The sequence below is a fragment of the Pyxicephalus adspersus genome, chromosome 12, assembly GCF_032062135.1.
Source record: "Pyxicephalus adspersus chromosome 12, UCB_Pads_2.0, whole genome shotgun sequence".
NCBI classification, from domain to species: Eukaryota; Metazoa; Chordata; class Amphibia; order Anura; family Pyxicephalidae; genus Pyxicephalus; species Pyxicephalus adspersus.
In genome coordinates this window covers 28391564-28415534 of record NC_092869.1, presented here as the reverse complement: position 1 = coordinate 28415534, position 23971 = coordinate 28391564, and the positions used below count along the sequence as shown (strand labels likewise).

Sequence of the window (23971 nt, the reverse complement as noted above, 5' to 3'; positions counted from 1 at the left end):
TGCAGATTATTTACCTGAATGCAATTGCATCTTAAGCTACGTACACACGGCAGATTTTTATCGCCCGATAATCGGCATCGGCCAATTATCGGGTGAAAATCTTCCGTGTGTACAGTCGGTGTCGTCCATCGTCCGGACGACCGACCTGCCGGATCCATGGACGACAGCCGATCGTAATGAAAGGGAAGGGGAGAGCGCGCAGCAGGGTGCCGCTCCGTTGCTCTCCCCCCTCCCCTCTCCATAGAGCATGAACGGTGCTGTATGTACAGCATCGTTCATGCATCTTGCAGCCCCTTGTCGTTGGAAAGGATCGTGAAAGATCCTTTCCAACTACAAAAATTGCAATTGTGTACGCAGCTTTAGTCTTCGCACCTTAAGTGGATGTGTTTGTGGGAGGAAAGCCAAATGAAGTTCTCACCAATGTTGAGCCTTGTGGCAGAAAAATTATGTACTTTGTTGGACAACTCTGGATTTAAGAGCAGTGTTGGAACCTGGGCTTCATTTAAAGCTACCATTTCATTTTTTTTGCCAGCAGTTAGTGCCAGCACCCAATTTAGTCTTTAATTTCCTGTATTTCCTTTTTCAACATTAGGCCCAGACTGTACAAACCTAGGTCCTCCTGTAGTCTACTTTTAAATTACATTGTTTCAATAGGTAGTCAAAGTCCCTACCATAGTCCTATGTCATTTAATGTAGACTAAGGTCAGTTTTTTGTGGGGGAAGCCAAATAACCTCACTGCATGTTTTTGGAATGTGGGGGGAAACCGGAGTACCCGGCGGAAACAGGGAGAACCTGCAAACTCCATGGAGATGGTGTCCTGGCCGAGATTCGAACCCGAAACCTAGAGCTGCAAATTCAAGTTTGCTAACCCCTGAGCCACCGTAAAGTTCTAATTTGATAATCCTCAAAGTTCCATTGGTGGCCTTTAGGCTATCCCGCTAATCTTTTGGCCTTACCACTATCTTTGACTTAAGAAACGCATGCATTTTAGGAGTTCCAAGATAACACTTCCTTTCCCGATATCTATATTTGTTACTGGTCAGTGCCTCCAAAGTTTTAAAGCTCGGGTTAGCAGGTGACTGTATTTCTCTGTACACTGGGACTTAAAGGAAGCATGTGCAAAAAAAAAAAAATAAAAAAATAAAAAAAAAATCAATTATTACTTTGAATATGATTCTGCAATACAAATCGATGCCAGAGATGTAGGTTCTTTGTTGTGATTCCTTGTTCTTTTACTTGACTTGTTCATGTTTTACTTGACCATTGTTTTGTTGGCATCAGATAAGGGATATTTGATCAGGGCTCTAGGCAGAAGACAACAGGAAGCCTCTTAATATTTCTGTTGATTCCTTCCATGTGTTTTTGCTTTAGTTACTATCTTGTACCACGAATCTTTGATAAGGGAAGGGATTTCATGCAGAGCTTCGGCATTCATGCTTTAGCTATGGTTGGTAGGCGGCACACTCAATTCTAATATTGAAAGTGAAGGTTATAGAACTGCAAACATTCCTTAGTTTCCTAGGAGGCATCTTAAAACGTCTTCTTGTACGTCTTTCATGATTGTCTGATTTATTTGTCTCTTAACCACGGGTAAAAATTAAAAAAATGTGACAGCTGCTGCAAACAAGCCATGAGCCACAGTGCTCTGCAACACTTCCTTTACATGACTGGGGCAGATTGCAGTGTGGTTACCAATATCTGCCAACAATGGGGCTTCATTTTTTCATCTGAAATGTCCCTAGGACTGCTTAGCATCATCAACTTGGGGAGGCAATTGGTAAATTAATGCTCATACAAAGCCCTGATATCCTCCAGATTCAGGTAATCTGTTGCAGACAATGCAGTCCTTTTTTTGTTCTCTTGTAAAGTATCCTTTTTCCTAGCAGACAGAAAATGTTCTGGCCATTGGGGTGGATTGATTACAGATTTCTAGGACTACATAATGTAGGCAAAAAAAACATTTGTCATGTTGCCTCCGGTTTGTGCTTCAGTTTTAGAATGTTGAAAACTTCATAATTTAGTGAGGAAAAAAACTCGCTTTGGTAACACAAAGACCCCCAGGAAATAACACAAAATGTTTTTGAAATTATATAATTGAGCTTTTGCAGTGCATTGAAATGACAACATTTGCCTAGAGGTCACAAGGATAGGTTTTTCAGATACAAGTGGGAAGCCACAGGGCGTAGTTACTTGGAATATCTCCAAAGATGAGATGGTAGGATTTCATCTTTTAAAAGCGGCAATAAACCTCTAGTGTAAACAAGTCCAAGTTTAAACATGATGATAAAGCCTGTCATCTACTTTTGGGTGTCTCTTTTATATCAGTAGGGATGTCAGATGTGTAGCTGAGTGCTCAGAGATGTTAAGACTAGATAAACATTTTACTTTAAAGTGAACCTGACAGCTATTTCAATGCAAACTTTGGCTTGCGAGAATCAACCACAACATTTCTGCCGTTCTTTTTTGTTGGCCAAAAGAACGGTTTCTATACATCTTACAATGTGATCTGCTTTTAGTGTCCTGATTTCCTTATTTTTGACAATTACTGCAACTCGCCTGTCTACATTAGCGGTCAGTAAGGACATTTGATGTGTCCAAAAGTCTTGTATATAGTAACTATTTTAGAGGGCCACATATAGCTGGGTTTGGTGCTAAATGTATTAAGACATCTTGGGGCAAAAAAAAAAAAAAATAGCTAACCCCCTCACTTTTTGCTACCCATAAACCACAATTGTTGTTTGACATTGCCAAATACCAGTATCGGGGGAGGATACCAACCTTTTTAGATGCTTTATGGTCCTTGGGCCATAGCAGGAATGGTAAGTAGGCTGAACATTCTTCTTTATGAACCAAATGGGTAATGGTGTTGCTGGACATCATTATGTCATGGTCTACCTGTTTAATCATATTTGAGAACTGTGTGATGGTGTTTATACCTATTTTGAGTTTGTGTACGTCTTCAATCAGGTTTGACTTTTGCTTCCCTGATAATGTGGCCTGATACTCGTATAGCATTTTGTCCTGCTTACCCAGCACCATTGTGAGTCCTTGTACTGATCATGTGTGACCCTTGGATCCCATGCCCAGCCTTTACACAGTCCTAAAGTCTACCCTTCATGCCTAAGCCCCCACATCTATCATTCCTCTGTTTGCAGAACTGGTTACTCTTGGGCTTATGAAAAAAAATGTGAATTTGTAGACCCAAATTTGGATAAAAACTGCATTCTCGCCATTAAACTTGCTGGTTATTGTTGCCCTTAGACTTGCATAATTGTAGGTGAAGGGTCAGCTATTGAAATTTAAGAATTATGACCAACTAATTGCCTGACCTATACTGATAACCCACTCTAGGCCAATTCCCTAAGCTATTAAAATTATTTGCTATAACTGTTGTTCTTTAAAATGGTGGTCAATGAGAGAAGCAATTTGGTCATTAAGAGACAGCAGACTCCACTCGTTAAGCTGTAAAACTTGCATTATTTGCCATAACAGTCCTTATGTTTAACGTATACAGCTATTGTAAAACCCTGTAAATTACAGAAAACCACTGCAGCTCTGTCTGGTACTTTAATGACTGACCTACAAGTTGTATAACAGTCTGTGTTAGAACGTTTTCATCCCGTGTGTTAATATATATATCTAAAGTTTAATCTTTTGTTGCTGGTTTTGGATAATTTCTGGAAGAGGTTAACCTTTGGCTGGGTATTGCTATTGATCCCACCCCCAGGGTTGTTTTTTGAATGTCTTGAGCAACTCATAAGATAATTTTTACATCAATTTTTTTTTTTTTTTTTTTTTTTTACAACTCTTTTATTTGAAATAGACTATAATTATAATTTTTTTCCTCCTTTTTCTTTTCTCAAAAATATCTTCTTTCCCTTACCTGTTACAGCAAAATTTACCTAGTATTAGTTCTGTACAGCATAGCTGGAAAGTAAGATAATGAAGCTGTGCAAGGGACCAGTCAGTTCATATGCTCACAACATGAGAGAATGATAGAGCTGGGCTGGGCTCTGAATGAGCTGGACACTAAGCAATTTGCTACTGGGCATTAGGTAGCAAAAAAAAAAAAAAAAAAACACTTTGGGGAAATCTTTGAATGGATGGTGAGCAAAAGCTGGTTTTGTGATTTGGTCTTTTTTGGGCTTTTAATGTATTCCTTATCTCCTGGTACTTCTCTGCTCCTTGCATATCCTGGCTGATATTCTGAATGTACGTACCTTGCCCTTGATGTATAATGCGGGACAGCTGGTCCTGCAATTGTACGTTATGATGTTGGAAAGCTGCAACCAAGCCACAGAGTAGTGGTTACAGGGACCAGTGGTACGAAGAGCAGGAATCCAGCAATAATGAGGTTTAAGGTAAATGTTTTCCTTGATTCCTTACACTATATATGTAAGCATTAAAGCTTTGCATTTCAGGAGGAGGAGGTCCCCAAGGTGAAATGTTTAGCATATAGCAGATTTAAGTCTTCACGTATTCACCAGTTTAGTTTTTAGTAGTTATAAAGCAGAACAGTGATGCTTTGTCTAAGTGTGTTCAAGCCTTTCTCCCACAAGTACTACAGCTGTCTGTGTGTGCTAAGCTTGTAACTCTGATTTGTCTGTGACAGGTGACATTGGAGAAGGTCCTGGGTATCACGGTGTCAGCTGGAAGAAGTCTCTCCTGTGACCCGAAGACCGGCCTTGTTGCATATCCAGCTGGGTAAGTTGATCCTTTTCATTTCATCCCTTGGGACTTGATGCCCAGCAGAGGTCTGATGGTGACATGTTAGAAATCTTTGCTTGCCCTGGTTTGTAATCCATTCATAGAACATGCTGCAGCAAGAGTTTTGATGAAAGATATATTGTGCTTCAATATGCCAAAAACGAAGATTGGAGGAACTTATGATCAGCGAACACTGAATATTCTGGTCCTGATTTATTAAAGCTCTCCAAGGCTGGAGAAAATACGCTTTCATTAGTGAAGCTGGGTGATCCAGCAAATCTGGAATGGATTTGGTTTAGGATTCAAAACAGTTTCTAGCAAATGGAAGAAATCCATTCCAGGTTTGCTGGATCACCCAGCTTCACTGATTAAAGTGTATTCTCTCCAGCCTTGGAGAGCTTTAATAAATCAGGCCCTGTGTGTCCAAAACTTGTAACAAACAAAACATTAACCAATCAAATGCTATAAAACATTATGGGCACAGAAATGTAATCATGACAAAACTTTATAAAGTCAAGAATTTTATAAAAAGTTGAAAACAAGATTGTTCAAGATCACAGATGTGCAGTGGAACTAAGGAAGTTTCTGGCTTTAATTTAAAGTGAAATATTTGTAAATGCCATCACCTGTTAGACAGGAACACATTGAATGAAGTTGACCTTAGCGTTCTAAAAGGTCAAGCAGTAAATACCAGATAGAGATTTCTGCAGGAACCCTGGAGGGAGGCCATGTGTGTTGGGCAGGAATAAACCGTGTTCAGCAAGTTTGCTAAATATGGTAGACTTTACTATCAAAAGTAACCTTCTACCCTGCAACTCCCACACGCCACTTGTTATAAGAGCTTCAGTCAAAGTCTGCCGCCATCTTTAATAACCGGGTTTGAATGATCTAACTCCTGTGCATGAACTACCTAATTCTTCTCCCTATGACATACCAAAACTGTATTTTTAATTGCTGACCATCTGGTTGAAAGACTTTTGACATGAGTTTCTTTTGTCTTAAATGAAGCTTGCTTAAAATGTTTGAAAACCTTTTTTGAAGATTGTATTTTTAACTTGCACTTTACTAAAGTAAAGTTTTTGATTATTTTTCAAACAATTTTCTCATTTTATTTACTAAAGCAGCTTTTCTATGGGTTTAATTCAGTTGGGATTGCTGCCCCCTTCTTCCCCAAATGTGCAATAATGAGCCAAAGGTTCCAATGACTGTCGCCAGTTTTGGCACCACTTTTGGTAGGTACAGAAAATTGGTTGGAACAAGTTATTTCACTTTTACACTGTCGTACTAAATACATTTGACACTTCAACTTCATTGTAGGGGGGAGGTGAGTTATAATTGTCCTGAATGTATAGAATTGTGTAGGCTTACTTAAAAACTTTTAATTTATTCTCCTTAACTTTTGTAAGAATCTGACTTGGAGGGAGGCAGTCATAGACACCTGTAAATTGACAGTATTTGTAAGATTAGATTGTTGGACAGTAGTAAACTTCAGATGCTCTGATTGTGCCCACAGTTGTGCTTTAAGTTTCAGTATTTGTGTTTCTGTCTAAGCTTAGGTTGAACTGGTTATATTTAAAAGAAAAAACAAAAAAACTTGCAGAATTACAAGTGTTTTTTTTTTTTTTTTTTTATTAAAGCGTTTTACCTACATGTTTTGGTGCATGTTTTTTATTTTAGTTAATAGTTGACCTTTTTGGTACCGCTAAATCACCACTAAGCCATTATTAGCCTTTCAGCTTCTTTTGAAGTTGGTGGAATATTTTTCCTCTCGTGTACATGTTATTGATGCTTTAGGGTGATTAGGGAGGTCCTTGGCAGTCTTGGCATTTCTGAGCCAGGTGTTGCACATTACACATTGCCCCCAGGCCTGGAGCTCTGTTTTCCTCCTCCCAAGTTCAGGTCATGCTAAGGGCTCCTTTCCTGTGGTTTTACATGCTTCGTCTTTTTGATTACAGTGCGTTGGGAAAACCTGTAATTATGCACGATCTCACGAAAGCTGACTGATCCGGTCTTCTAATGTACAGCTGTATGAATTGCAGAAATGTGAAGTGTTTGTCTCTTCAGTAGTTGGTAAATCTTACAATTTTAGTTCTTGTTTATAGCACTGTAAGCCAATATGAAAGCCAATGTGATCAGTTTAAATACGTTTTGTGATCTGGTGCTGTAAGGGATTTTTCCTGCAGCTCTGAACATTTTACCAAGTGCAGTCTGCTGATGAACTACTTACCTTGCTCCCCATGTCTGCAATCATTTCTCTGCATCACTTTCCTAGATCCACATAGCCGTTCTGTCAAAATATTTACCTTGCCTTCATGGTGTGCTCTTCCACCAGTATGGTGGCTCAGTGGTTAGCACTCTGGCCATTGCAATGCTTGGTCTCAGGTTCAAATATCAGCCAAACACTCTCTACATGACGTTTGCAGCTTCTCCCCATGTTTGTGTGGGTTTCCTCCCATATACCAAAACCATGCAGTTAAATTGGGTTCCCCCAAGCATTGCCCTTGGACTGTATTAAAGACAAATTACTATGGTTGGGACATTAGACTGTGAGCTCCTTTGAGGGACAGCTAGTGACATGAATATGGACTTTGTAAGCACTGTGTAATAATGTCAGCACTATATAAATACTGTGTAATAATACATTCAGCAAACTATTATGAAACTTATTGTATCCTGATAACTGTTCCAATCCCTGTAACTTTTCTGGACAATTTGGTATTGGTCTACATTGTAATTACCTTACAATAGGAGAATTAGTAGTGAGTGGAGCTCGTTGATCCAGTAAACCTAGTATGGATCTGGTCCAGGATTGTAAACATTTGCTAAAAAAATAGCAAATTACTTTGAAGAAATCCATTGCAGGTTTGCTGGATCACCCAGCTTTACTGATGAAACTGTATCCTCTCCGGCCTTGCAGAGCTTTAATAAATCCCTATTTAATGTACAGCGCTGCGTAATATGTTGGCGCTATATAAATCCTGTTTAATAATAAAATCAGGCCCCTTGAGTCTAAGATGTCTTCTCTGAATGTAGCGTATGGACAGGTGGACAAATAAACATTTGAAAACCAGCATCTAATACTAAATGCAAAGAATAGAACCTTTGTCGGGTAATTGTTGCTGTTTATGCCCCAATTGGGAATATTTCCTATATTTATGACAGTGGCCATTGTATTTAGGACAGAAAGTGATGCTGATTTAAGGAGATCAGTTCTCAGTCTGGAACCTTTTTGCATCCCTTCATTTTGTCTTCTCGAAGACCTCCGACTTTTGCATTGTAGTAACACTGGTCAACATAGGTTACTGCCATTAATTTGCACACCAAAACACGTTTTGATTCTTCGGGATCCTGTAAGTTGTATCCACATTTGTGCAGTGCCTTGGCAGCTCAATCAAAACAAATTGATTCTTTGTATACTTTTAAGCGAACCTGCTATTGAAGAAATACAGGTGCAGATTTTATTAGCTTTTATGCAGCTTATCACTGCAGCAGTTACAAGTATGCAACCAGTCACGTGTCTGTAGACCCGGTATGCATATTTGTTTCCTAGATTAGTGAGTAATAATACATTGTGGCTCAGGGTGAAAAACACTCCGCTCCCCTCCTCGAAAACAAGTTGGCAGATGCAGCTATCATGTTTATATCCTAACTGGTTCCTGTTTAATGCAGTTGGAATTAACATCTACAAAATATTTTGTTCTGTTAATTGTCGTGCACATAATTTATGTATGAACCCTCTTTGACAAGAAAGAAACACTCTTTTCTCTATTTAGAACGTGAATTTAGTATTATGCAGCGTGAGGGAAACTCCTCATTAGTTTTGCTTTGATACCTATTTCTGTCATCATATGATGGAACAACAGTACAAGTGAGACTTGCTTATTAAACATTCTCCTCATCTGTGTTTCCTAAAGAACTGGACAGCAAGATAAATACTTGTCAGCATAACACTCAACAGGGTCAGAAGTGCTTCCAGACCCACATATTTGTGAACCATTGTATGTAAATTGTGTTTTTTTTTTTTTTTTTTTTTTAATTTTGTTTTATTACTGGATACAGAACTAAAAATGTAATTGATGAGATTGTGGAGGGCTGACTGTGGCCCAATACTTATGTAGTATATAGCTGCACACCTTACTGCAGACGTGTTGGTCCCTGAAGTGTCATTACTTCCAAATGGCAAACCAAAGAACCTTGCTGAACGACCTGCAGTGCATTGCACGTCCCATATGTAGCGGTCCAATGCTACGCAAATGTGAAAATTCAATACTGTCCATGCAAATGGGAAAACAATTATGGGTATACCAAGGTCTTCTTCAGTGTTGCCGGGGCACCACACAGCACTCTTCAGCAACCACTCTGTCAAACCTTATGCTATGGCTATACCTTCCACAACTGAACTTCTGCTTTACCAAGAGAGTGATCATTTATGCATGAACCCCATCCAGTAAAAAAATAGTCAAAACCTGGGCTTTGTGCACTAGTTAACTTCATTTTTTAGATTTCCCTTTTATTATTCTGTTCATTGCCCTGCTTGCTTCTACTGAGCCCAGGTCATCCTCTGTCTGTTCCAGCATGTGATTGGACAATTAAGGGAAAAGCAGCACAGTAATGATCTTCTCTGCCTTCTCCTTCTGTTACCATTCTTCGTGTCCTAACATTACTACTTTTACTCTCTGGGTGGTATTGGGACTGCAATAGGCTAATGGCAGATCACATTCAAATATGTGCACTGCTTGCATTAAAAAACAAAAAAAGAAACGACTTAATGAATTAAAAAGCTGCTCAATTTTTTTTTTTTTATAACTGCCAACCCTTCATCTTTTAATTACCAAATATTTCAGGACTTTCATCTAATTAGGGTTTTACAGCCGTCGGGTTTACACATTCCTGTTTGCCTTGTCTTGGCTCTGTTATCACACTCTTGTCTTGTCTTGCCCCTTTTCACCTGTTACAGCATTCCAATACTTTTCTCATAGCTGAATGGTTCTAAATTCCAGGTCTGCTTTATGTTCATACGCCTGTCAGTGTCGCCAGGAACAATTTTCAGCTCCCCCCAACCCTCACCTTCATGTTCTAAAATCTCATTGTCTTGTCTCGCCATGGGGGTTTTCTGCTATTTATTTTTACAGCTAAATCCTATTTTTTTTTTTGTTTTGGCTCCAGACGACCAGGAAGGATGTAAATTCTGTTGTGCTTAGTGTGATTTGGGGAAGCTGGCACCTCAGAACTGACGATAACACATCGCTGTGAGCTAGTTATGGACAGGAACTCTATTGTGTCCTGTTAACTCTTTGACGTCAAGGCCTAGATTTGATGAGGTGTTATTTGTTTTATATGTGGCTTCAATTGAAGGGTACAACAGTTCTGTATAGAAAAAGGCCAGTTAACTATTCAGCTTGCCTGTAACGCACCGAACTTGTCATTGGAGTTTATTCATTGTATTTCCAGATTATGGTAAGAAAGACTAAATGCAACCAAATATCTTCCCACTAAGCACTATCTTAGACTATCTTAAAGCGAAACATTTATGCAAAAAAACAAAATTCCTGTTTGATGACAAGCTTTTGAACGGTCTATAAAACAAGCCCAGTAATTGCTGTGCCGGCTCTGCTTCTTTCAAGTTCTTCCCGTTGTGTCCAGGCCACTGTCTTCTTTCTTCCAGGTTCGTCTTGAGTCAGACGAATTTGGGTGATAGATTCGGTAATGTCTTCCTGAAGATGTGGGGAAAAAAATTTCACTTCACATGCAGTTTTTTTACATTATAGGAGAGCCTCGGATGATGTATGTGTGGAAGGAGCAGGCCACAGCCTAAATGTAGGCATAAAATACCTTTCTTTTACCCTTGTGGCAGTGAAGACGGAAGGAGAAACCCGCCGCCTCCTGGGATACTTGTGCCACATATCCCAGGATGCTGCAGGTTTCTCTTTCCATCTTGACCGCCGCAGTGGTAAAAGAAAGGTATTTATGCCTACATTTAGGAGAGTGAGCTGGACCATACAAATTTTTTTGGTCATTGGCCAGCGGTGCTTTTAGGACTACTGTAGGTGATGCTAAAGCATCCTCCTATATCTTCACTGTGTTGAATGGCTTCAATGGGCCAGCCCAGCAGTGTGTTTGACTTCTGATTGAGAGGCTTCTGAGATTATAGAATTTGGTGCAGTGGACCTGCTCCAGCTGCTTTATTCTATGGGGTTGGGAAGAAGAGTAGTCAGTCTGGCCAGGAGGAAAAGCAAATAAACCAATCTGTCAAAACTGGCCCAATAAGGCTGATCTTGAGGCCTATCCTCCATTAATACTGCTTTAGCTTACCCAAAATGCTCTAGGAATTCTTTGCTTTAAAAATGAGTATTTTAATACAAAATATCTGTCACAAAGTAATATTGACCACAACTTTTTAACTTCTGATGAGCAGTCAGCTGGAGCAACATCATGTTTTGCATGTGCAATATTCTGTAACAACTGCTCTTCTGGAAAACATGCCTCAGTTTTCCCTCTAAAAATTCAACTTTATTTGGAAAGCAACAAGTAAATGTCAAAGTCAGACAAAAGCCAGTGGTCTTCTTAAGCCCTGTCACCTGGGTGATCCTGTAATTGCTTCAATCTTTATCTTATTTTTCCTGTTGTGATGAGCCGGATTAGCGAGCTGCGGAGCAGATTTTAAGATTTGTAAGAGTGCAGTATTGTATGTTTGTAAGTGTTGTACTTCAGGACACAAGGAAAATAGAGCTTTGTGTTACCCAACATTAATTTGGGCTGTTGTGTGCTCCACCCATAATATGGTATGTGTAACTGGAGGTGTGTTACTCCTACTTTATAAATACTATGTGTTATGGAACTATGGGCGTATTGGCTCACGTTAACTTGTATTTTTACAGCCATAAAACTCTATTATTATATCTGTCACTTTTTATGTACGTCCTGTAGGAGTGGCTGCACTTCCTTCATTACAGTAAATGTATGAACTAGCCTTTCAATGTTTAGAATATTCTCATACATCTCATGCTTCAATGTTAAAGTATAACTGAAAACTCAGGACATTTAAATTGCAATTGTGTAGTGTGTACTAGGTAAATATTTTTCTTTCACTTTATAAAAGGTTTAATTAAACGATAATTGTACGTCAGGGCTGATTCAGTCATATTTGTATGTCAATGAGATCAAGTAGTAAATAAATAGTCGATATGTCAAGTTTTTTTTTTTTTTTTTTTTTGTCTGGGGACCATTTTATCAGGGGAGAACATGAGTAGAAATGTAAAATTTGCCCACAGAATGGGAGGTTAGGGGAAATCTACCAGTGGACAAGTATTGGTAGAAAAGGCACTTTGGATTTTAAAGCAGAACTAAACCCTGCTATACTCCCCTTTCCCTGTTCAATCACAGGGTGCCGCCATCTTCTTCATTCTTCTTTCTAGTTGCGACTTTTGGCCATTTTAATTGGCTGGGCAGGGATGACGTAACTCCTGTTCAGGCATACGGCAGTTCATTCAGCCCCAGCTACCCCAAGGGAATCCAGGATTGCCAGCCATCAGGCAGGTAAGAATGCTTATTGCAGAATGGACATCCCCTGTCCCTTTCTGCAATAATTCCCTGCCTGATCCAATATTTTTAAAAGTGGAACTTTAGTTCAGCTTTAAGCTAGCCATTTTTAAGTTTCTTTATCCCTGTATGGGTGAACTGAAGAAGTGTTGGGATTGTCTCCTTTGTTTGTTATACTTTGTGCTGAATGCTTTTTGAAGATGCGTTGGGCTTGGTTTAGACGTTAATTCAGCTCTCGGTGGCTGGCACCTTGTACACGACTGCTCACTGCCACCCCTATTCATTCTCTATAGGGCTGCCGTTGGTAGAAACTACTTGCAGCAGTTCACTGGTATGAGGAAGCAATGTTATTGCCGGTCTCCTCTGTGTAGCTAACTTAAGGGTGGACAAACGTCCAACAAGAACGGTGAACAGAGCTAAGAGGCCATCCGTGTGTATCTGTCCTGTGACCGGTTTCTTGTGTCATCCTTCACTTTCCTTTTGCAAAGTTTTGAATAAGTATTTTTCCACTTCTTTAAAAACCCTTTTTACGTTTACCTTTAAAAACTTTTGTGCCTGCAGGGTTAACTGTGATTATGTGTAGTAAGAGTTGAATCAGCTCCTCTGGACTGTTCTTGTTTGTATCTGGAGAAAAGCCGGATTTGTCAGCCTGTTAGGTGATAGCAGTGTGTGTCAGAGACCGAGCAGCTCCACGCGTCACGCCAAACATCTGCATCACGCTCTTAACTCCTTCAGTGGCCTAAGCATTGCTTGCTCCTTCTCCCTGTATGTCCTTGTACAACTTCATGTCCTCACAAGCTCTAGCTGGACCTGTTCCATTTAATTCTACAGGAAGGTTTACACAAATGTTCTTCAGAACAGCTGAGCAAAGCGTTCCCTTTCTCTCACCCGCTGCACAGGCGTTTGGCCCTTTTGTTGCTATCCCATTAGCTGCGTAAAGGCCTTGTTTACACTGGCTGGCATGCAAAAGTGCATCTTTCGCCTGTGACTTTCCAGCTGGCTTCCAAGTGCCAAACCAATAGTTGGGGGTATTTTTGAAGTGGGGTGGAGGTATTAGTCACTAGATCAATGGTTGTTTCTCGTCGTCGTTTATTTTATTGATTTCTCAGATGCTCTTTTGGGTAAATATGACCTTAAGTGTCTATTCTTTTTAACTGTTATATTTAATGCCATCAAATAGTTTGACTTTTATAACTATTATTTCTTGTTTGGTCTTGGGTTCCAATGAAAAAAAATGCATAATGCGTGAGAAAAAGCAAACCAATATTTTGCATTTCTTTAGTAATACCAAAGATAATGCAACTAATGATAATGGTAATACTTCACTTAACCCTGAACTGATCAATGAATCGGAGCCTCCACAGTCCTTGTTGGGCACCAATAGGAAGATCATTATGTTACAAATGTATCTTTTTTTTTTTTTTTTTTTTTTTAAAGTTACATTTTTTTTATAATTTTGGTTCTGTACATTATCACAATTAATTTTAAATGAAACAACTCGGATGCAGTTGAACTGCAGACTTTCAGCTTTAATTCAGGTGTTTCATAATACAGATGGTCAGTGACCCAAAACATACAGCCAAAGCAACCCAGGAGTTTATTAAAGCAAAGAAGTGGAATATTCTTAAATGGCCAAGTCAGTCACCTGATCTGAACCCAATTGAGCATGCAATTCACTTGTTGAAGACTAAACTTCGGACAGAAAGGCCCACAAACAAACGGCAACTGAAAGCCGCTGCAGTAAAGGCCTGGCAGAGCATTAAAAAGGAGGAAACCCAGCATCTGGTGATGTCCATGAGTTCAAGACTACAGGCTGTCATTGCCAGCAAAAGGTTTTCAACCAAGTAGTACAAATGAACATTTTATTTTCAGCTTTTTAATTTGTCCAATTACGTTTGAGCCCCTGAAATGAAGTGATTGTGTTAAAAAAAGGCTTTAGTTCCTCCTTTTTTATGCAATCTTTTTGTTCAACCCACTGAATTAAAGCTGAAAGTCTGCGGTTCAACTGCATCTGAGTGTTTCATTCAAAATTTAATTGTGGTAATGTACAGAACCAAAATTAGAAAAAAGTTGTCTGTCCAAATATTTATGGACCTGTGTGTGTTCTTGGTGTGCTTAATGTATTTTATTGCCATATCTGTGGTTGGGGCGGCTCCTTAATTGTGCAGAGTGACTGGTATATGCCCTTCCCTTTTACTTTTCTTTAGACAGCCTGTATTATTTGGGCCTGCTGGGTCCCTTAAACATATCATTCTTCTGCGCAGTGGTGATGCTACTTATACAAAGTAATATTTGCCTTTGCAATGGAAATTGGTGCATTAAAAATAAATTCATATGCCTTGTAAATATTAAATTTCAAGTCTAACTCAAAGCACAAACTTTCAATAACCTGCCATGAATAACTGAAAAATAAAATGCTGCGGTGCTTGCACATATCTGCACGACATCTAGAACCCTGCTGCCAAGCAAGTATTGAGCTGTTCTGACAGATAACGCTTCAATTTCATTCATTCCTTTTGATCCTTCGTTATGGTGGGTAGCCAAACAGTTGGAATGTATAGAGGCAGAATCAGATGGCAAGCCTGTGAGATGAAGTGAGTTTTTAGAGTGTGCAGTATATTTATACAGGAAACTCTAGGTACATGCATGTTATATCTGCTGGATATTAGAATATGTTTACACATTGGGCCTGATTTATTAAAGCTCTCCAAAGCTGTCGAGGATACACTTTCATCAGTAAACCTGGAATGGATCTGGTCCAGGATTAAAAACCTTTACTAACAAATGACAATAGACTTTGAGGAAATCCATTGCAGGTTTGCTGGATCACCCAGCTTCACTGATAAGTGTATCCTCTCCAGCCTTGGAGAGCTTTATTAAATCAGGCCCAATATGTGTTCTCAATCCGTCAGGTGGTCACAATGGTTGGAGGTGAGTCATTACAGCTCTGGACTTTCTTAATTTTCCTTGTTAAAGTTGCCAACAGTTTACAGTAATACCCAGAGACTTCTTGCTGCTAAGTCGCTGTATTCTCGTCACACATGGAAAACTAAACGCCCAGATGTGAGTAGACTGGATTGGTTTTCAGATCTTTTTAACTACTCCTTCTCCAAAGTTTTGTCATGAAAATGTGTATTGTGGGAGATACACCCTCCCGTTAAATGGATAGGAAGTGTCCTCTCCTCCCTCTAGGTGAAATGTACATGTTACACCAGGAATCTCTCCTATTTTGTATTATGGAAGCATACCGTTCAGACCTGTCAGCTATAATGTAAGAGGTGAAGCAGAAACGTGCCACTTCTAATATCTTCTGAATTGTTCTTAATGGGCACAATACAATCTGAGTTTAACACCAATGACATTTGCAGGGAGAAGTCTTATTCAGTGATGCTGTTGTGCAGGAATTACTGTACTGCAGAAAGAATGTTTTGCTGCAATTTTGATGGCAGCTGGCATTTATAGACTGCTCATTTCAGTATCTAAAGCTTAGTAACTATTTACACAACTTCTGTTTTAGACCTAAAGCTGTACAACACCTGATGGGCAGTGCAAACGTCTTTTTAAAGATACCTGGTCACCAACATACTGCAGCTTACTGCTGTGTATTTTCTTTTATTAGCTACCAATAAAATATTTTATTCTTTTGCAATGCTCTTTGATTTGGCTGGAAAGTTTTAACTTCAGCAGTAGTCCATTTCAAAAGCACTGGTCCCATCCCTCCTTGTACATCATAATTGGCCACCCTTTCTAGGTGGCGAATTACGGACTGTGCTGGCCCAGCTTATCCATGTCTCTCTTCACTTCCCTACAAGACCTTTCATGTAGCTGCCAGGGAAGGCATGACGAAAGATATTATAGAACAGTGCTTCTCAAATGGAGTTCTTGGAGTAACAATTTGTGCATGCTAGGTTCAGCTACCTCTGACACCAATGATCATATTTGAACAATTTATTTCTTCTAAATTGCCAGCAGTGTAAGAGGCATTCTTTCCAATGCCGACTGCACAATGAGCTTTAGATAATATTATTGTCAGGGGGTTCCCTAAAACCTGAGAGTTATAACAATCGCCCCCCTATGTTACTAAAGTGACAGCTCTGCTGAGGCTGGTGACGTAAAATACTTAATGAACATTAGTATCTTTTGGGAACTTTTTGGTAATTTAATGGTCAGGTGACTGGATCTTTTTAAGCAATAATTCCATGTGTAGATATGATACAACTACATGGTTATGTGCTGGATAGATTGCCAAGCACTTCTCACATTGATCTGATTAAATCCATTTGGGTTTTATTAATTTTAAAGATGTTTACAAATCTTTCTTTGCACCGAGGCCTCTAATAAATCTACTTGTGATGTGGTTATAAAAGAGCATGCTAACACTAAGTCTTTTCATCATGTACCCTATAGACTGCTAAATTCCTGGCAGATGTATAGTGACAGTGGCAAGATTGCTTCTTCACTCCGTTGATTACATATCTGCCCAGAATTCCTATGGGGCAGCATTTTCAGTGAGTTTGCGTTTAGAGAGATCTTCTAGGGCTTGTTCTAGTACAAAGTTTCAATTGCTTCAAATATTGAGTTTGTAAGGGTTACTTTAGCAGTGTCCAAATTTTAGGTTTACTTCCACTTGCTTTGCTTTAAGGTCCAGGTGACACAGACATTGGCTTTGTAAATGCCAACCTGGAGAGCAGTGTGCACCAGATGGTGCTGACACCTCATCACAAAATCTGACCATTCAAGCTGTCACAATAGCTTATCTCCCCCCCCCAATCATATGTTCAGACTGCAAACAAATGAGCAGATCTATATAGGCAGCTAAATTTATAGGCAATATCTATTTGCCAAAAGTGGCTCCGGGCAACAATGTAGGCATAGTCAAACTAACACATAAAGCAAAAAGCAGGGCGGCAGTTTTTGTTTTCATTTGTTTTATTAGCTATAATGTACATATGAAATGTTCGTGCATCACATAGAAGAACAAATTAGCACAAAGAACTTTAAAGTTTTGTTGCTAGCAGGTTTCCGTTATCCTGCTAGACACCTTCTAAAGTGCAGTATATCTTAACGGTGGTTAGACTCCAACCATGGAGGAGATGAGTGTAGTTTATGTAAAGTTTGAGGACTGTCGAAATGTAAAATTGGCACTTTCTAATTTTGCATAATTACCTTTATTGCATAACTATTTATTTATTTATTTATTTATTTATTTTTTTTTTTTTTTTTTTTTTTTTTTTTAGAACAGACTAGCCTTGTTCTCCTATTTATGTACATGCAAGAAATATGGGCTTTGTGGCGCCTCCTCTACACAAAGATAATGTACAGTGATTGTAGTATCCAGACAAATATAATTTTGGAAGAATTTTTCCCACCATCATCCTTGTATCCACCACTGCATTGTAAAATTCACCTAATGTGTAATGTAAATCTGAAAGAACTTTGTCGATAGAGTCCCATTCACCTTCTCAAAAAGGGGAAATTCTAAATCCATATGTTTGGTCCAGCTGTATTCACATTGCACAGCCCATTTTTTCCTTACATTAGGCCCCTGTTGAGAAGAACACATGGAACACATATGCTGAGTTTACAGACACATTGGTGATGCAATATACAGTTACGTGCTAGGCCTCCAGCATACAGACCTGAATATCTACAGCTGCACAGGGATATGACCAGGTTTATTGATGAGGTGCTACTTCCCGAGTTGTGTGCAGCAGGTGATGCAGGAATTGGATCAGTCTGGAACAATAGTCTGCTCCTTGCCTGTGACTTTTTAACTCTAGACATTTTTTTTTCTTCCCATGTTATTGACTTTGTGTCTCTGACATAATCTGTTGCTTTTCGTGTTGGAGAAACTGGAGTGTTGTGGAACTGGAATGTGTTCATTTTACTGCAAGTTTACTCTAACACAGGGACTGTCGATTCTTAAAAATATCCCAATGTTACTAATTAATCAGTATATTGATCTCCTGTGAACAAAGGTTTGTTGCAGCCCACCCACCACCACGTTTAAAGAGAAGACCCCAGCTCTTTAATTCGTTAATTAAAAAACAAAAAACTCCTCACTACTGTCCCCCCAATTGGCTTGGTCATTTTTAGTGTTGGGCCTCCTCTGGGTGAAAGGGGAACTTTTCCAGTTGGTCCTGCACCGTCCCAAAGCCGCGGGCATTGCCATCTTCTCCTCCTTACATCTTCTTGGATGTGAGGTCGGGTGACTGCTTCTCCTAAAAATGTCACTACGCATGCATAGTTTAAAGAGGACTAAAAATGCTCTGGATTTGTTCACAAGATCATACCAATATCCTAATGACGGAAATAGTTTACAGTGATACAATCTCCAAAAATCTCTTTTGAGCAGGATTCTTTCTTCCTCCTGTGTCATTGTTTGTATGTGTTTTACTTCATGTACAGCGCTGTGTAATTCTTTAGCACTTTATAAATAATGTTTAATAATACCTAAGCAACAACTAAGCCGTCAGTTTACTCTTACACAGATCTTGGATATTGGTTGATTTTAGCCAATTTGACATTATGCAAGCTAATCCTATTTTATAGGAACAAGAGACTGATTTGAGAGTGTTTTTCCCCTGCAGAGTTTTAAGGACTGTCCTTGGATCTACAATGCCCACATAATTATCCAATAGTCATGCCATCCTGTACAAATTGATGATGTTAACGATATCTGCACTAAGAACTTCATTCTATGTCCTAGTTTTGCCCTGGACATTGAATACATCATGTACTGATGTATGGGACTTGTATGATGTAAATTTTGTTCTCGTATTGCGGTTGTATGTAAATATCATCTATAAATACAAATGTTTGCTATGACTGTAGATTTGAATGTTTTATTTTAAACAAACGCTGCAAACCTGTCTGACTGGGCAATGATACATACTGAGCCAAAAATGGTTTGTTTGTGCGGTTGTTTTTCAGTTGTGCAGTTTAAATAAAAATATAAATTATAATATAAATTGTGTATCTAATTAAAATATAACGTACCTACTGGGGAGTAGTGAAGTGTCATATACAATGGTCATGAGATGCCTCCACGTATCGCCCTCTGTCAAATTCAAGCAACTCAAAGCCCAAGGTGACTTTTGTTCAAGTTACCTACCCAGGTCATAGTCACTGGCTGTGACTTTCCTTTCCCATCACTTTGCTCTGGAGCAGGGCATGAAACCACTAAACCAATGAAAACCACTAAACCAATGAAATGAAAAGCTGGTCTACATTTTTGCATTTTAATGCACCGCAGGGTTTAGGCATTCTCGATGCGCTCAATGGGATTAGTTATAGCGTTCTGGTACCTAAAATGTGGCTGCCAGTAACTCCAAGTGACTGCCAGATTTCTCTTCCTAATTTGGCAGAAGTTAGGTTCCTAAGTATTACATGCAACCTGTTCATTCTACAGTCATTCTGTGTTTAATACAGTGTTCATAGGGCTAAATGTTGAATTTGTTAGTGGCAGCATAGTACACACTTTAATATCTAAAGACAACCAAAAGTGTCCAAAAGTAAAATACAAAATCGATATTTTGTATTCTTCTATATTCAAATTGCAGTTAGATCTGAAGTTACAATCTGTCCTAAACCCAAATGTGTCCATGTTTGCATTGCACCTACTCCACTCATACCACTTCTTCCTTTTTTTTTTTTTAATAGCTCTGTAAATAACATAATCTTAGTAGAAATTAAGAGAAAATTTTGTAGTGTCTGGCGATAAAGCTGTTTCGAAGGTTAGATTTACATACAACCAGGTTATTCTAGGTTTATCTCTCATATCATATACCAGCATAGTAAAAATTGTTTTGTTTTCATTGTCCTCCATATGGCTACATATTAGAGGTTACACTCTATTATAACACGCCTTCTCATCCATTGTATTGGATAGTGCTTGAGCTTTCCGTTCATTTTGCAGGCCTCTAGCTCTATCCACTAATATAACACATCCTGACAGGGGCAGACGGGCTGCAAAGAGCCTGTGGCTGCCTGTCTGGCTCTCCTATTTGCCTTGTTTGGTATACCAAGATAGAAAAAAGATTTAACAAGTTCCCAAAAACTCAGCAGTGGGTCTAGCGCAAACCATTTTTATGTTCGGTTTTTAAATAATGATAAAGCATTCCCTGGAATGAAATATATTGTGTCTGCACGGAGAGTAAACGTAAGTGTAGTCCTCTGTGTATTGGCTGCCTGTGTTTCATAGTTTAAATTGATCTCTGGTCTGGCATATAGATTTAACAATTCATCACAAAATTTTAAAATTTTAGTTTAACTTTACAGTTCTTTGGTGTGTGTGTATGTATATGTGTGTGTGTATATGTGTGTGTGTGTATGTATGTGTATATATATATATATATATATGTGTATATGTGTGTGTATATATATATATATATATATATATATATATATATATATAAAAAAAAAAAAATTATGCAACAATTGCCATTTAAAGAGAACCTGTCGCCAGTTTCAGAAATGTAGGTTAATAAAAACTAAATATTTAAAATGCTTAGTTGCAGGGTTTCTGTTCCATAAACCATTTTTTATTAATTGCAATGCAGGTTCTGAACTTGATAACAAATGACTACTTCAGCAGAAATCTATTCCTTCGCACAACCCTTTCTCTTATTCCCCTTCATCTCTCCTTGGCATGTGCAATTCTCTGTGCTCCGTGAATGACTTCTTGCCTTTTGTATGCCAATACAAAGGGGGCTTTACCTGTGAAATAGGGTGCATAAAATGTTACATTCACATATAATTGTATATGAAGATGTTTGTTCAAATTATATGGCAACAAGGCCCTGTATATTGGCAACCAGGACAACCTGGTTATTCACAAGTCTCTGAAACTAGTTTTGCTATCTTACTATGGCCCTGAGTTTAGGACCAGGCCCCGGCCCCATGCAGTGAATGTCTTTATCCTAGCATTGAGGAATGTCAAGTTACAAAGTGAGATCTGTTTTAAAGGAGCACACAGAGGCCGTGGCGTACCTTGCATAGTTGACACCCGGCGCAGATTATTTTACTTGCATACACACTGTAATCTATACGTGGCAGTTTTTTTAGATAGTAATTGTTAAATGAATATTTTCATTGCTCAGGACAGAAATTGAGATAGTAAAGATTTTCTTTCTCTTATTGATTTTATATATATTCATAATACTATTTAGTGTTTAAGTGTGGCAAAAATGGTAAATTATCTACAAACAAAGAAGAAGATATTCCAGGGATTTGATAAACGATCTCTTTTCACAGAAACACTTTCCAGACCTCAGATACAGCGGCGCCTGGCAAAGTGAGGGAAATTCTTTAAAATTTCTTTTGAACTGTGACACATCAGTGTCAAGAAGGAGCTTTGAGAGGTTTTCTTTGCTCTGTACCACTATTATGTTTTGATATCTGACAGCTGCCATTAGAAATACTGTAGAACTTCGGTTATCCGGCACCCACAGGGAATAGGCAATTCCAGATAAGTGTAGTTTTTGGTTAACTGAGGTTACTCAGTGATTCAGCACTAGACTTGAATGTGGAGACTTGTCCTCATTCACCTCTAGTGCTGAATGGCTGAGAAAAGGAAAACCTGGCTCAAGCATCATCAGGGTTTCTCTTTTCTCAGCCAATCATGAAGCGGAGCTCTGTTTGGATGGAGAACACATGCCACAGCTCCGCTAAGGCTGCGGGAGCAATCAAGAAAACGGAGTTCTGGATAACCGGGGTTCTACTGTAAAAACCTAGAAAACAGGGAAAGAGGTTGAAATTTATTATTACTTTTTTGCCTTTTTAATAGGTTTAGGGGTGTCCTTGCTTTATGTAAAATAGCTTCTAATACCATACATTGGAGCTCATCTGCTTTGGTGCTTACAATGTAATGTAGCAATTGTAACAATACAATACAATGTAAGTTTGTTTGTGCAAGCTGCCATGTTGGGCAAAAGAAGGTTAGAGGCATTGCAAATGGTAGCATTCTCCTTCGGGGTAATCTAAGCTCTGTTTTTTTATTTATTTTGTCATTCTAGCTTCTTTTTTAACTATCTCCAGATGCCCTTATTTATTGATGTTTTTCTTTTTTTCATTTAGGTGCGTTGTTGTATTATTAAATCCCCGAAAAAACAAACAGCATCATATTCTAAACAGCTCCAGGTGAGTTTTATGTGCTTTATGAAAATCTATATATTGATCTTGTACATAGATCAGTCACCAATTGTCCACAGATTTGATCCGTGGTATAAGAAGGATTCCTCACAAATAAGTGTGTGAAACACTGTATATTGGAACAATCATTTTTTAATTCTGTTCACATTTGCTGTCCGAAATTTAGAGCAATCCAGGCAGGTAGGAGAGATTGTTGCATCGTAGACATCGCCTGTCTCTTTCTCCGATAATGATCTGCCTGATCATGTATTCTCAAAAGTGAAACTGCCTAAATATTGAGAAATCACAGCTGCAAGTAAGAACACATTTTTGTTTTTTTTTGTTTTTGGGGAATTAAAACAGTTGTTAGCTTTCTCTTCCCATCTGCCTCTCATGGGGGAGAGTTCCCTTTACTTTTTAAACACAACTAGAAGTAATAAAAAACAAAAACAAAAAAAAACAAAACTCCCCAGAGTGAGGGGTGTCCTGTCCTAGACAGTTGGCAGTGCATCAAATTGTTCCATTGGAAGATATAACCTCTATTCCTGCTCTGGTAACAACCCAGATTATCACCAGGATAACATTAGTGGGAAGCTGTTTCATACAGTGAAACTTCACCTTTTCAGGTGTATTTTACGCCTTGCTGTTCCAAAAAATGATGTCCTCAGTGTTTTCAGGTTTTTGTTTTCATATTTGGGTCTTGTTATTGGTTCTGTTTAGTTTAGATTTAAGATTTGGTTATTAATGCATCTGGAAATTGAAGGTGTCACTGGGATTTTAACCTTGTCCCATTTTTATTAATTAAAAAAGACAAAATTTTCTTTTTGCCAAAAAATTGAACAATGTACAGTATTAGTTTAGACTGACATGGAGAACAGTTCATAAAACATTTCCTGTCCTTTTAGCCCATGTAATACTATTTAGTACATTTGCTACAGGTCCCTCACAATTGGCACTCTGTTTGTGTACATTTTCTCTCTGGTCATTTGATCTTTTTCTTATTCCGGCCTGGCTAGCCTTGCTATTTTGCTCTGTCTCCCTCTCAGAGTTCCAGTGCTATAATTGGCTCCTTTAACCAATAATTGACCTGGAGAACTCCTATTTTCTCCTTCACACCTCTGGGTGATGAGAGGTCATCTAAACAACATCAGAGCCTGGAACTAAATTGTCCTTGACACAAAGTATGAAGGACAAGCATTCTGTTACTCTTGCTGTAAGATTAGGGAGGCGGGGAAGTTGGTGGAAGATTTCCTTGGTTATGTTTGATTCTTGTAGCTGTAAGATGCATGAAACCTAAAAAAACAAGAGGCTTTTGAGTTATTTCTCCTCTTGGCAAGCAGAGTGGTCATGCTCATTGGACGATATGGTTTTTAAAGTATTGTTCAGCTATCAGTATTATAGAATCTGCCCCAAAAGCAGAACTCTTAGGAATTGAGCTGATTTTCCATGAGACTCGTTATTTAAAAAGTGGAGGGGTGTTGATGATGGTTGTCATATGGAGATCAAAAGTAGGTACAGGGGGTCATACCATGTAATCTGGAACACCAGTGTACATCCACACACACACACTAATATATATGTTGAGCAAGATAG

At 38.8% G+C, this 23971-nt stretch overlaps 1 protein-coding gene across 1 annotated transcript in view; it reads left to right on the top strand.

The window, feature by feature from the left end:
* MAPKBP1 (mitogen-activated protein kinase binding protein 1) overlaps positions 1 to 23971 on the top strand; it is an 80107-nt gene that overhangs the window by 20867 nt on the left and 35269 nt on the right. Inside the window, exons 2-3 of the mRNA XM_072427647.1 lie at positions 4614 to 4705; positions 22325 to 22387. Of these exons, the coding sequence (XP_072283748.1) occupies positions 4614 to 4705; positions 22325 to 22387 (155 nt within the window). The remainder of the gene's footprint in view (positions 1 to 4613; positions 4706 to 22324; positions 22388 to 23971) is intronic.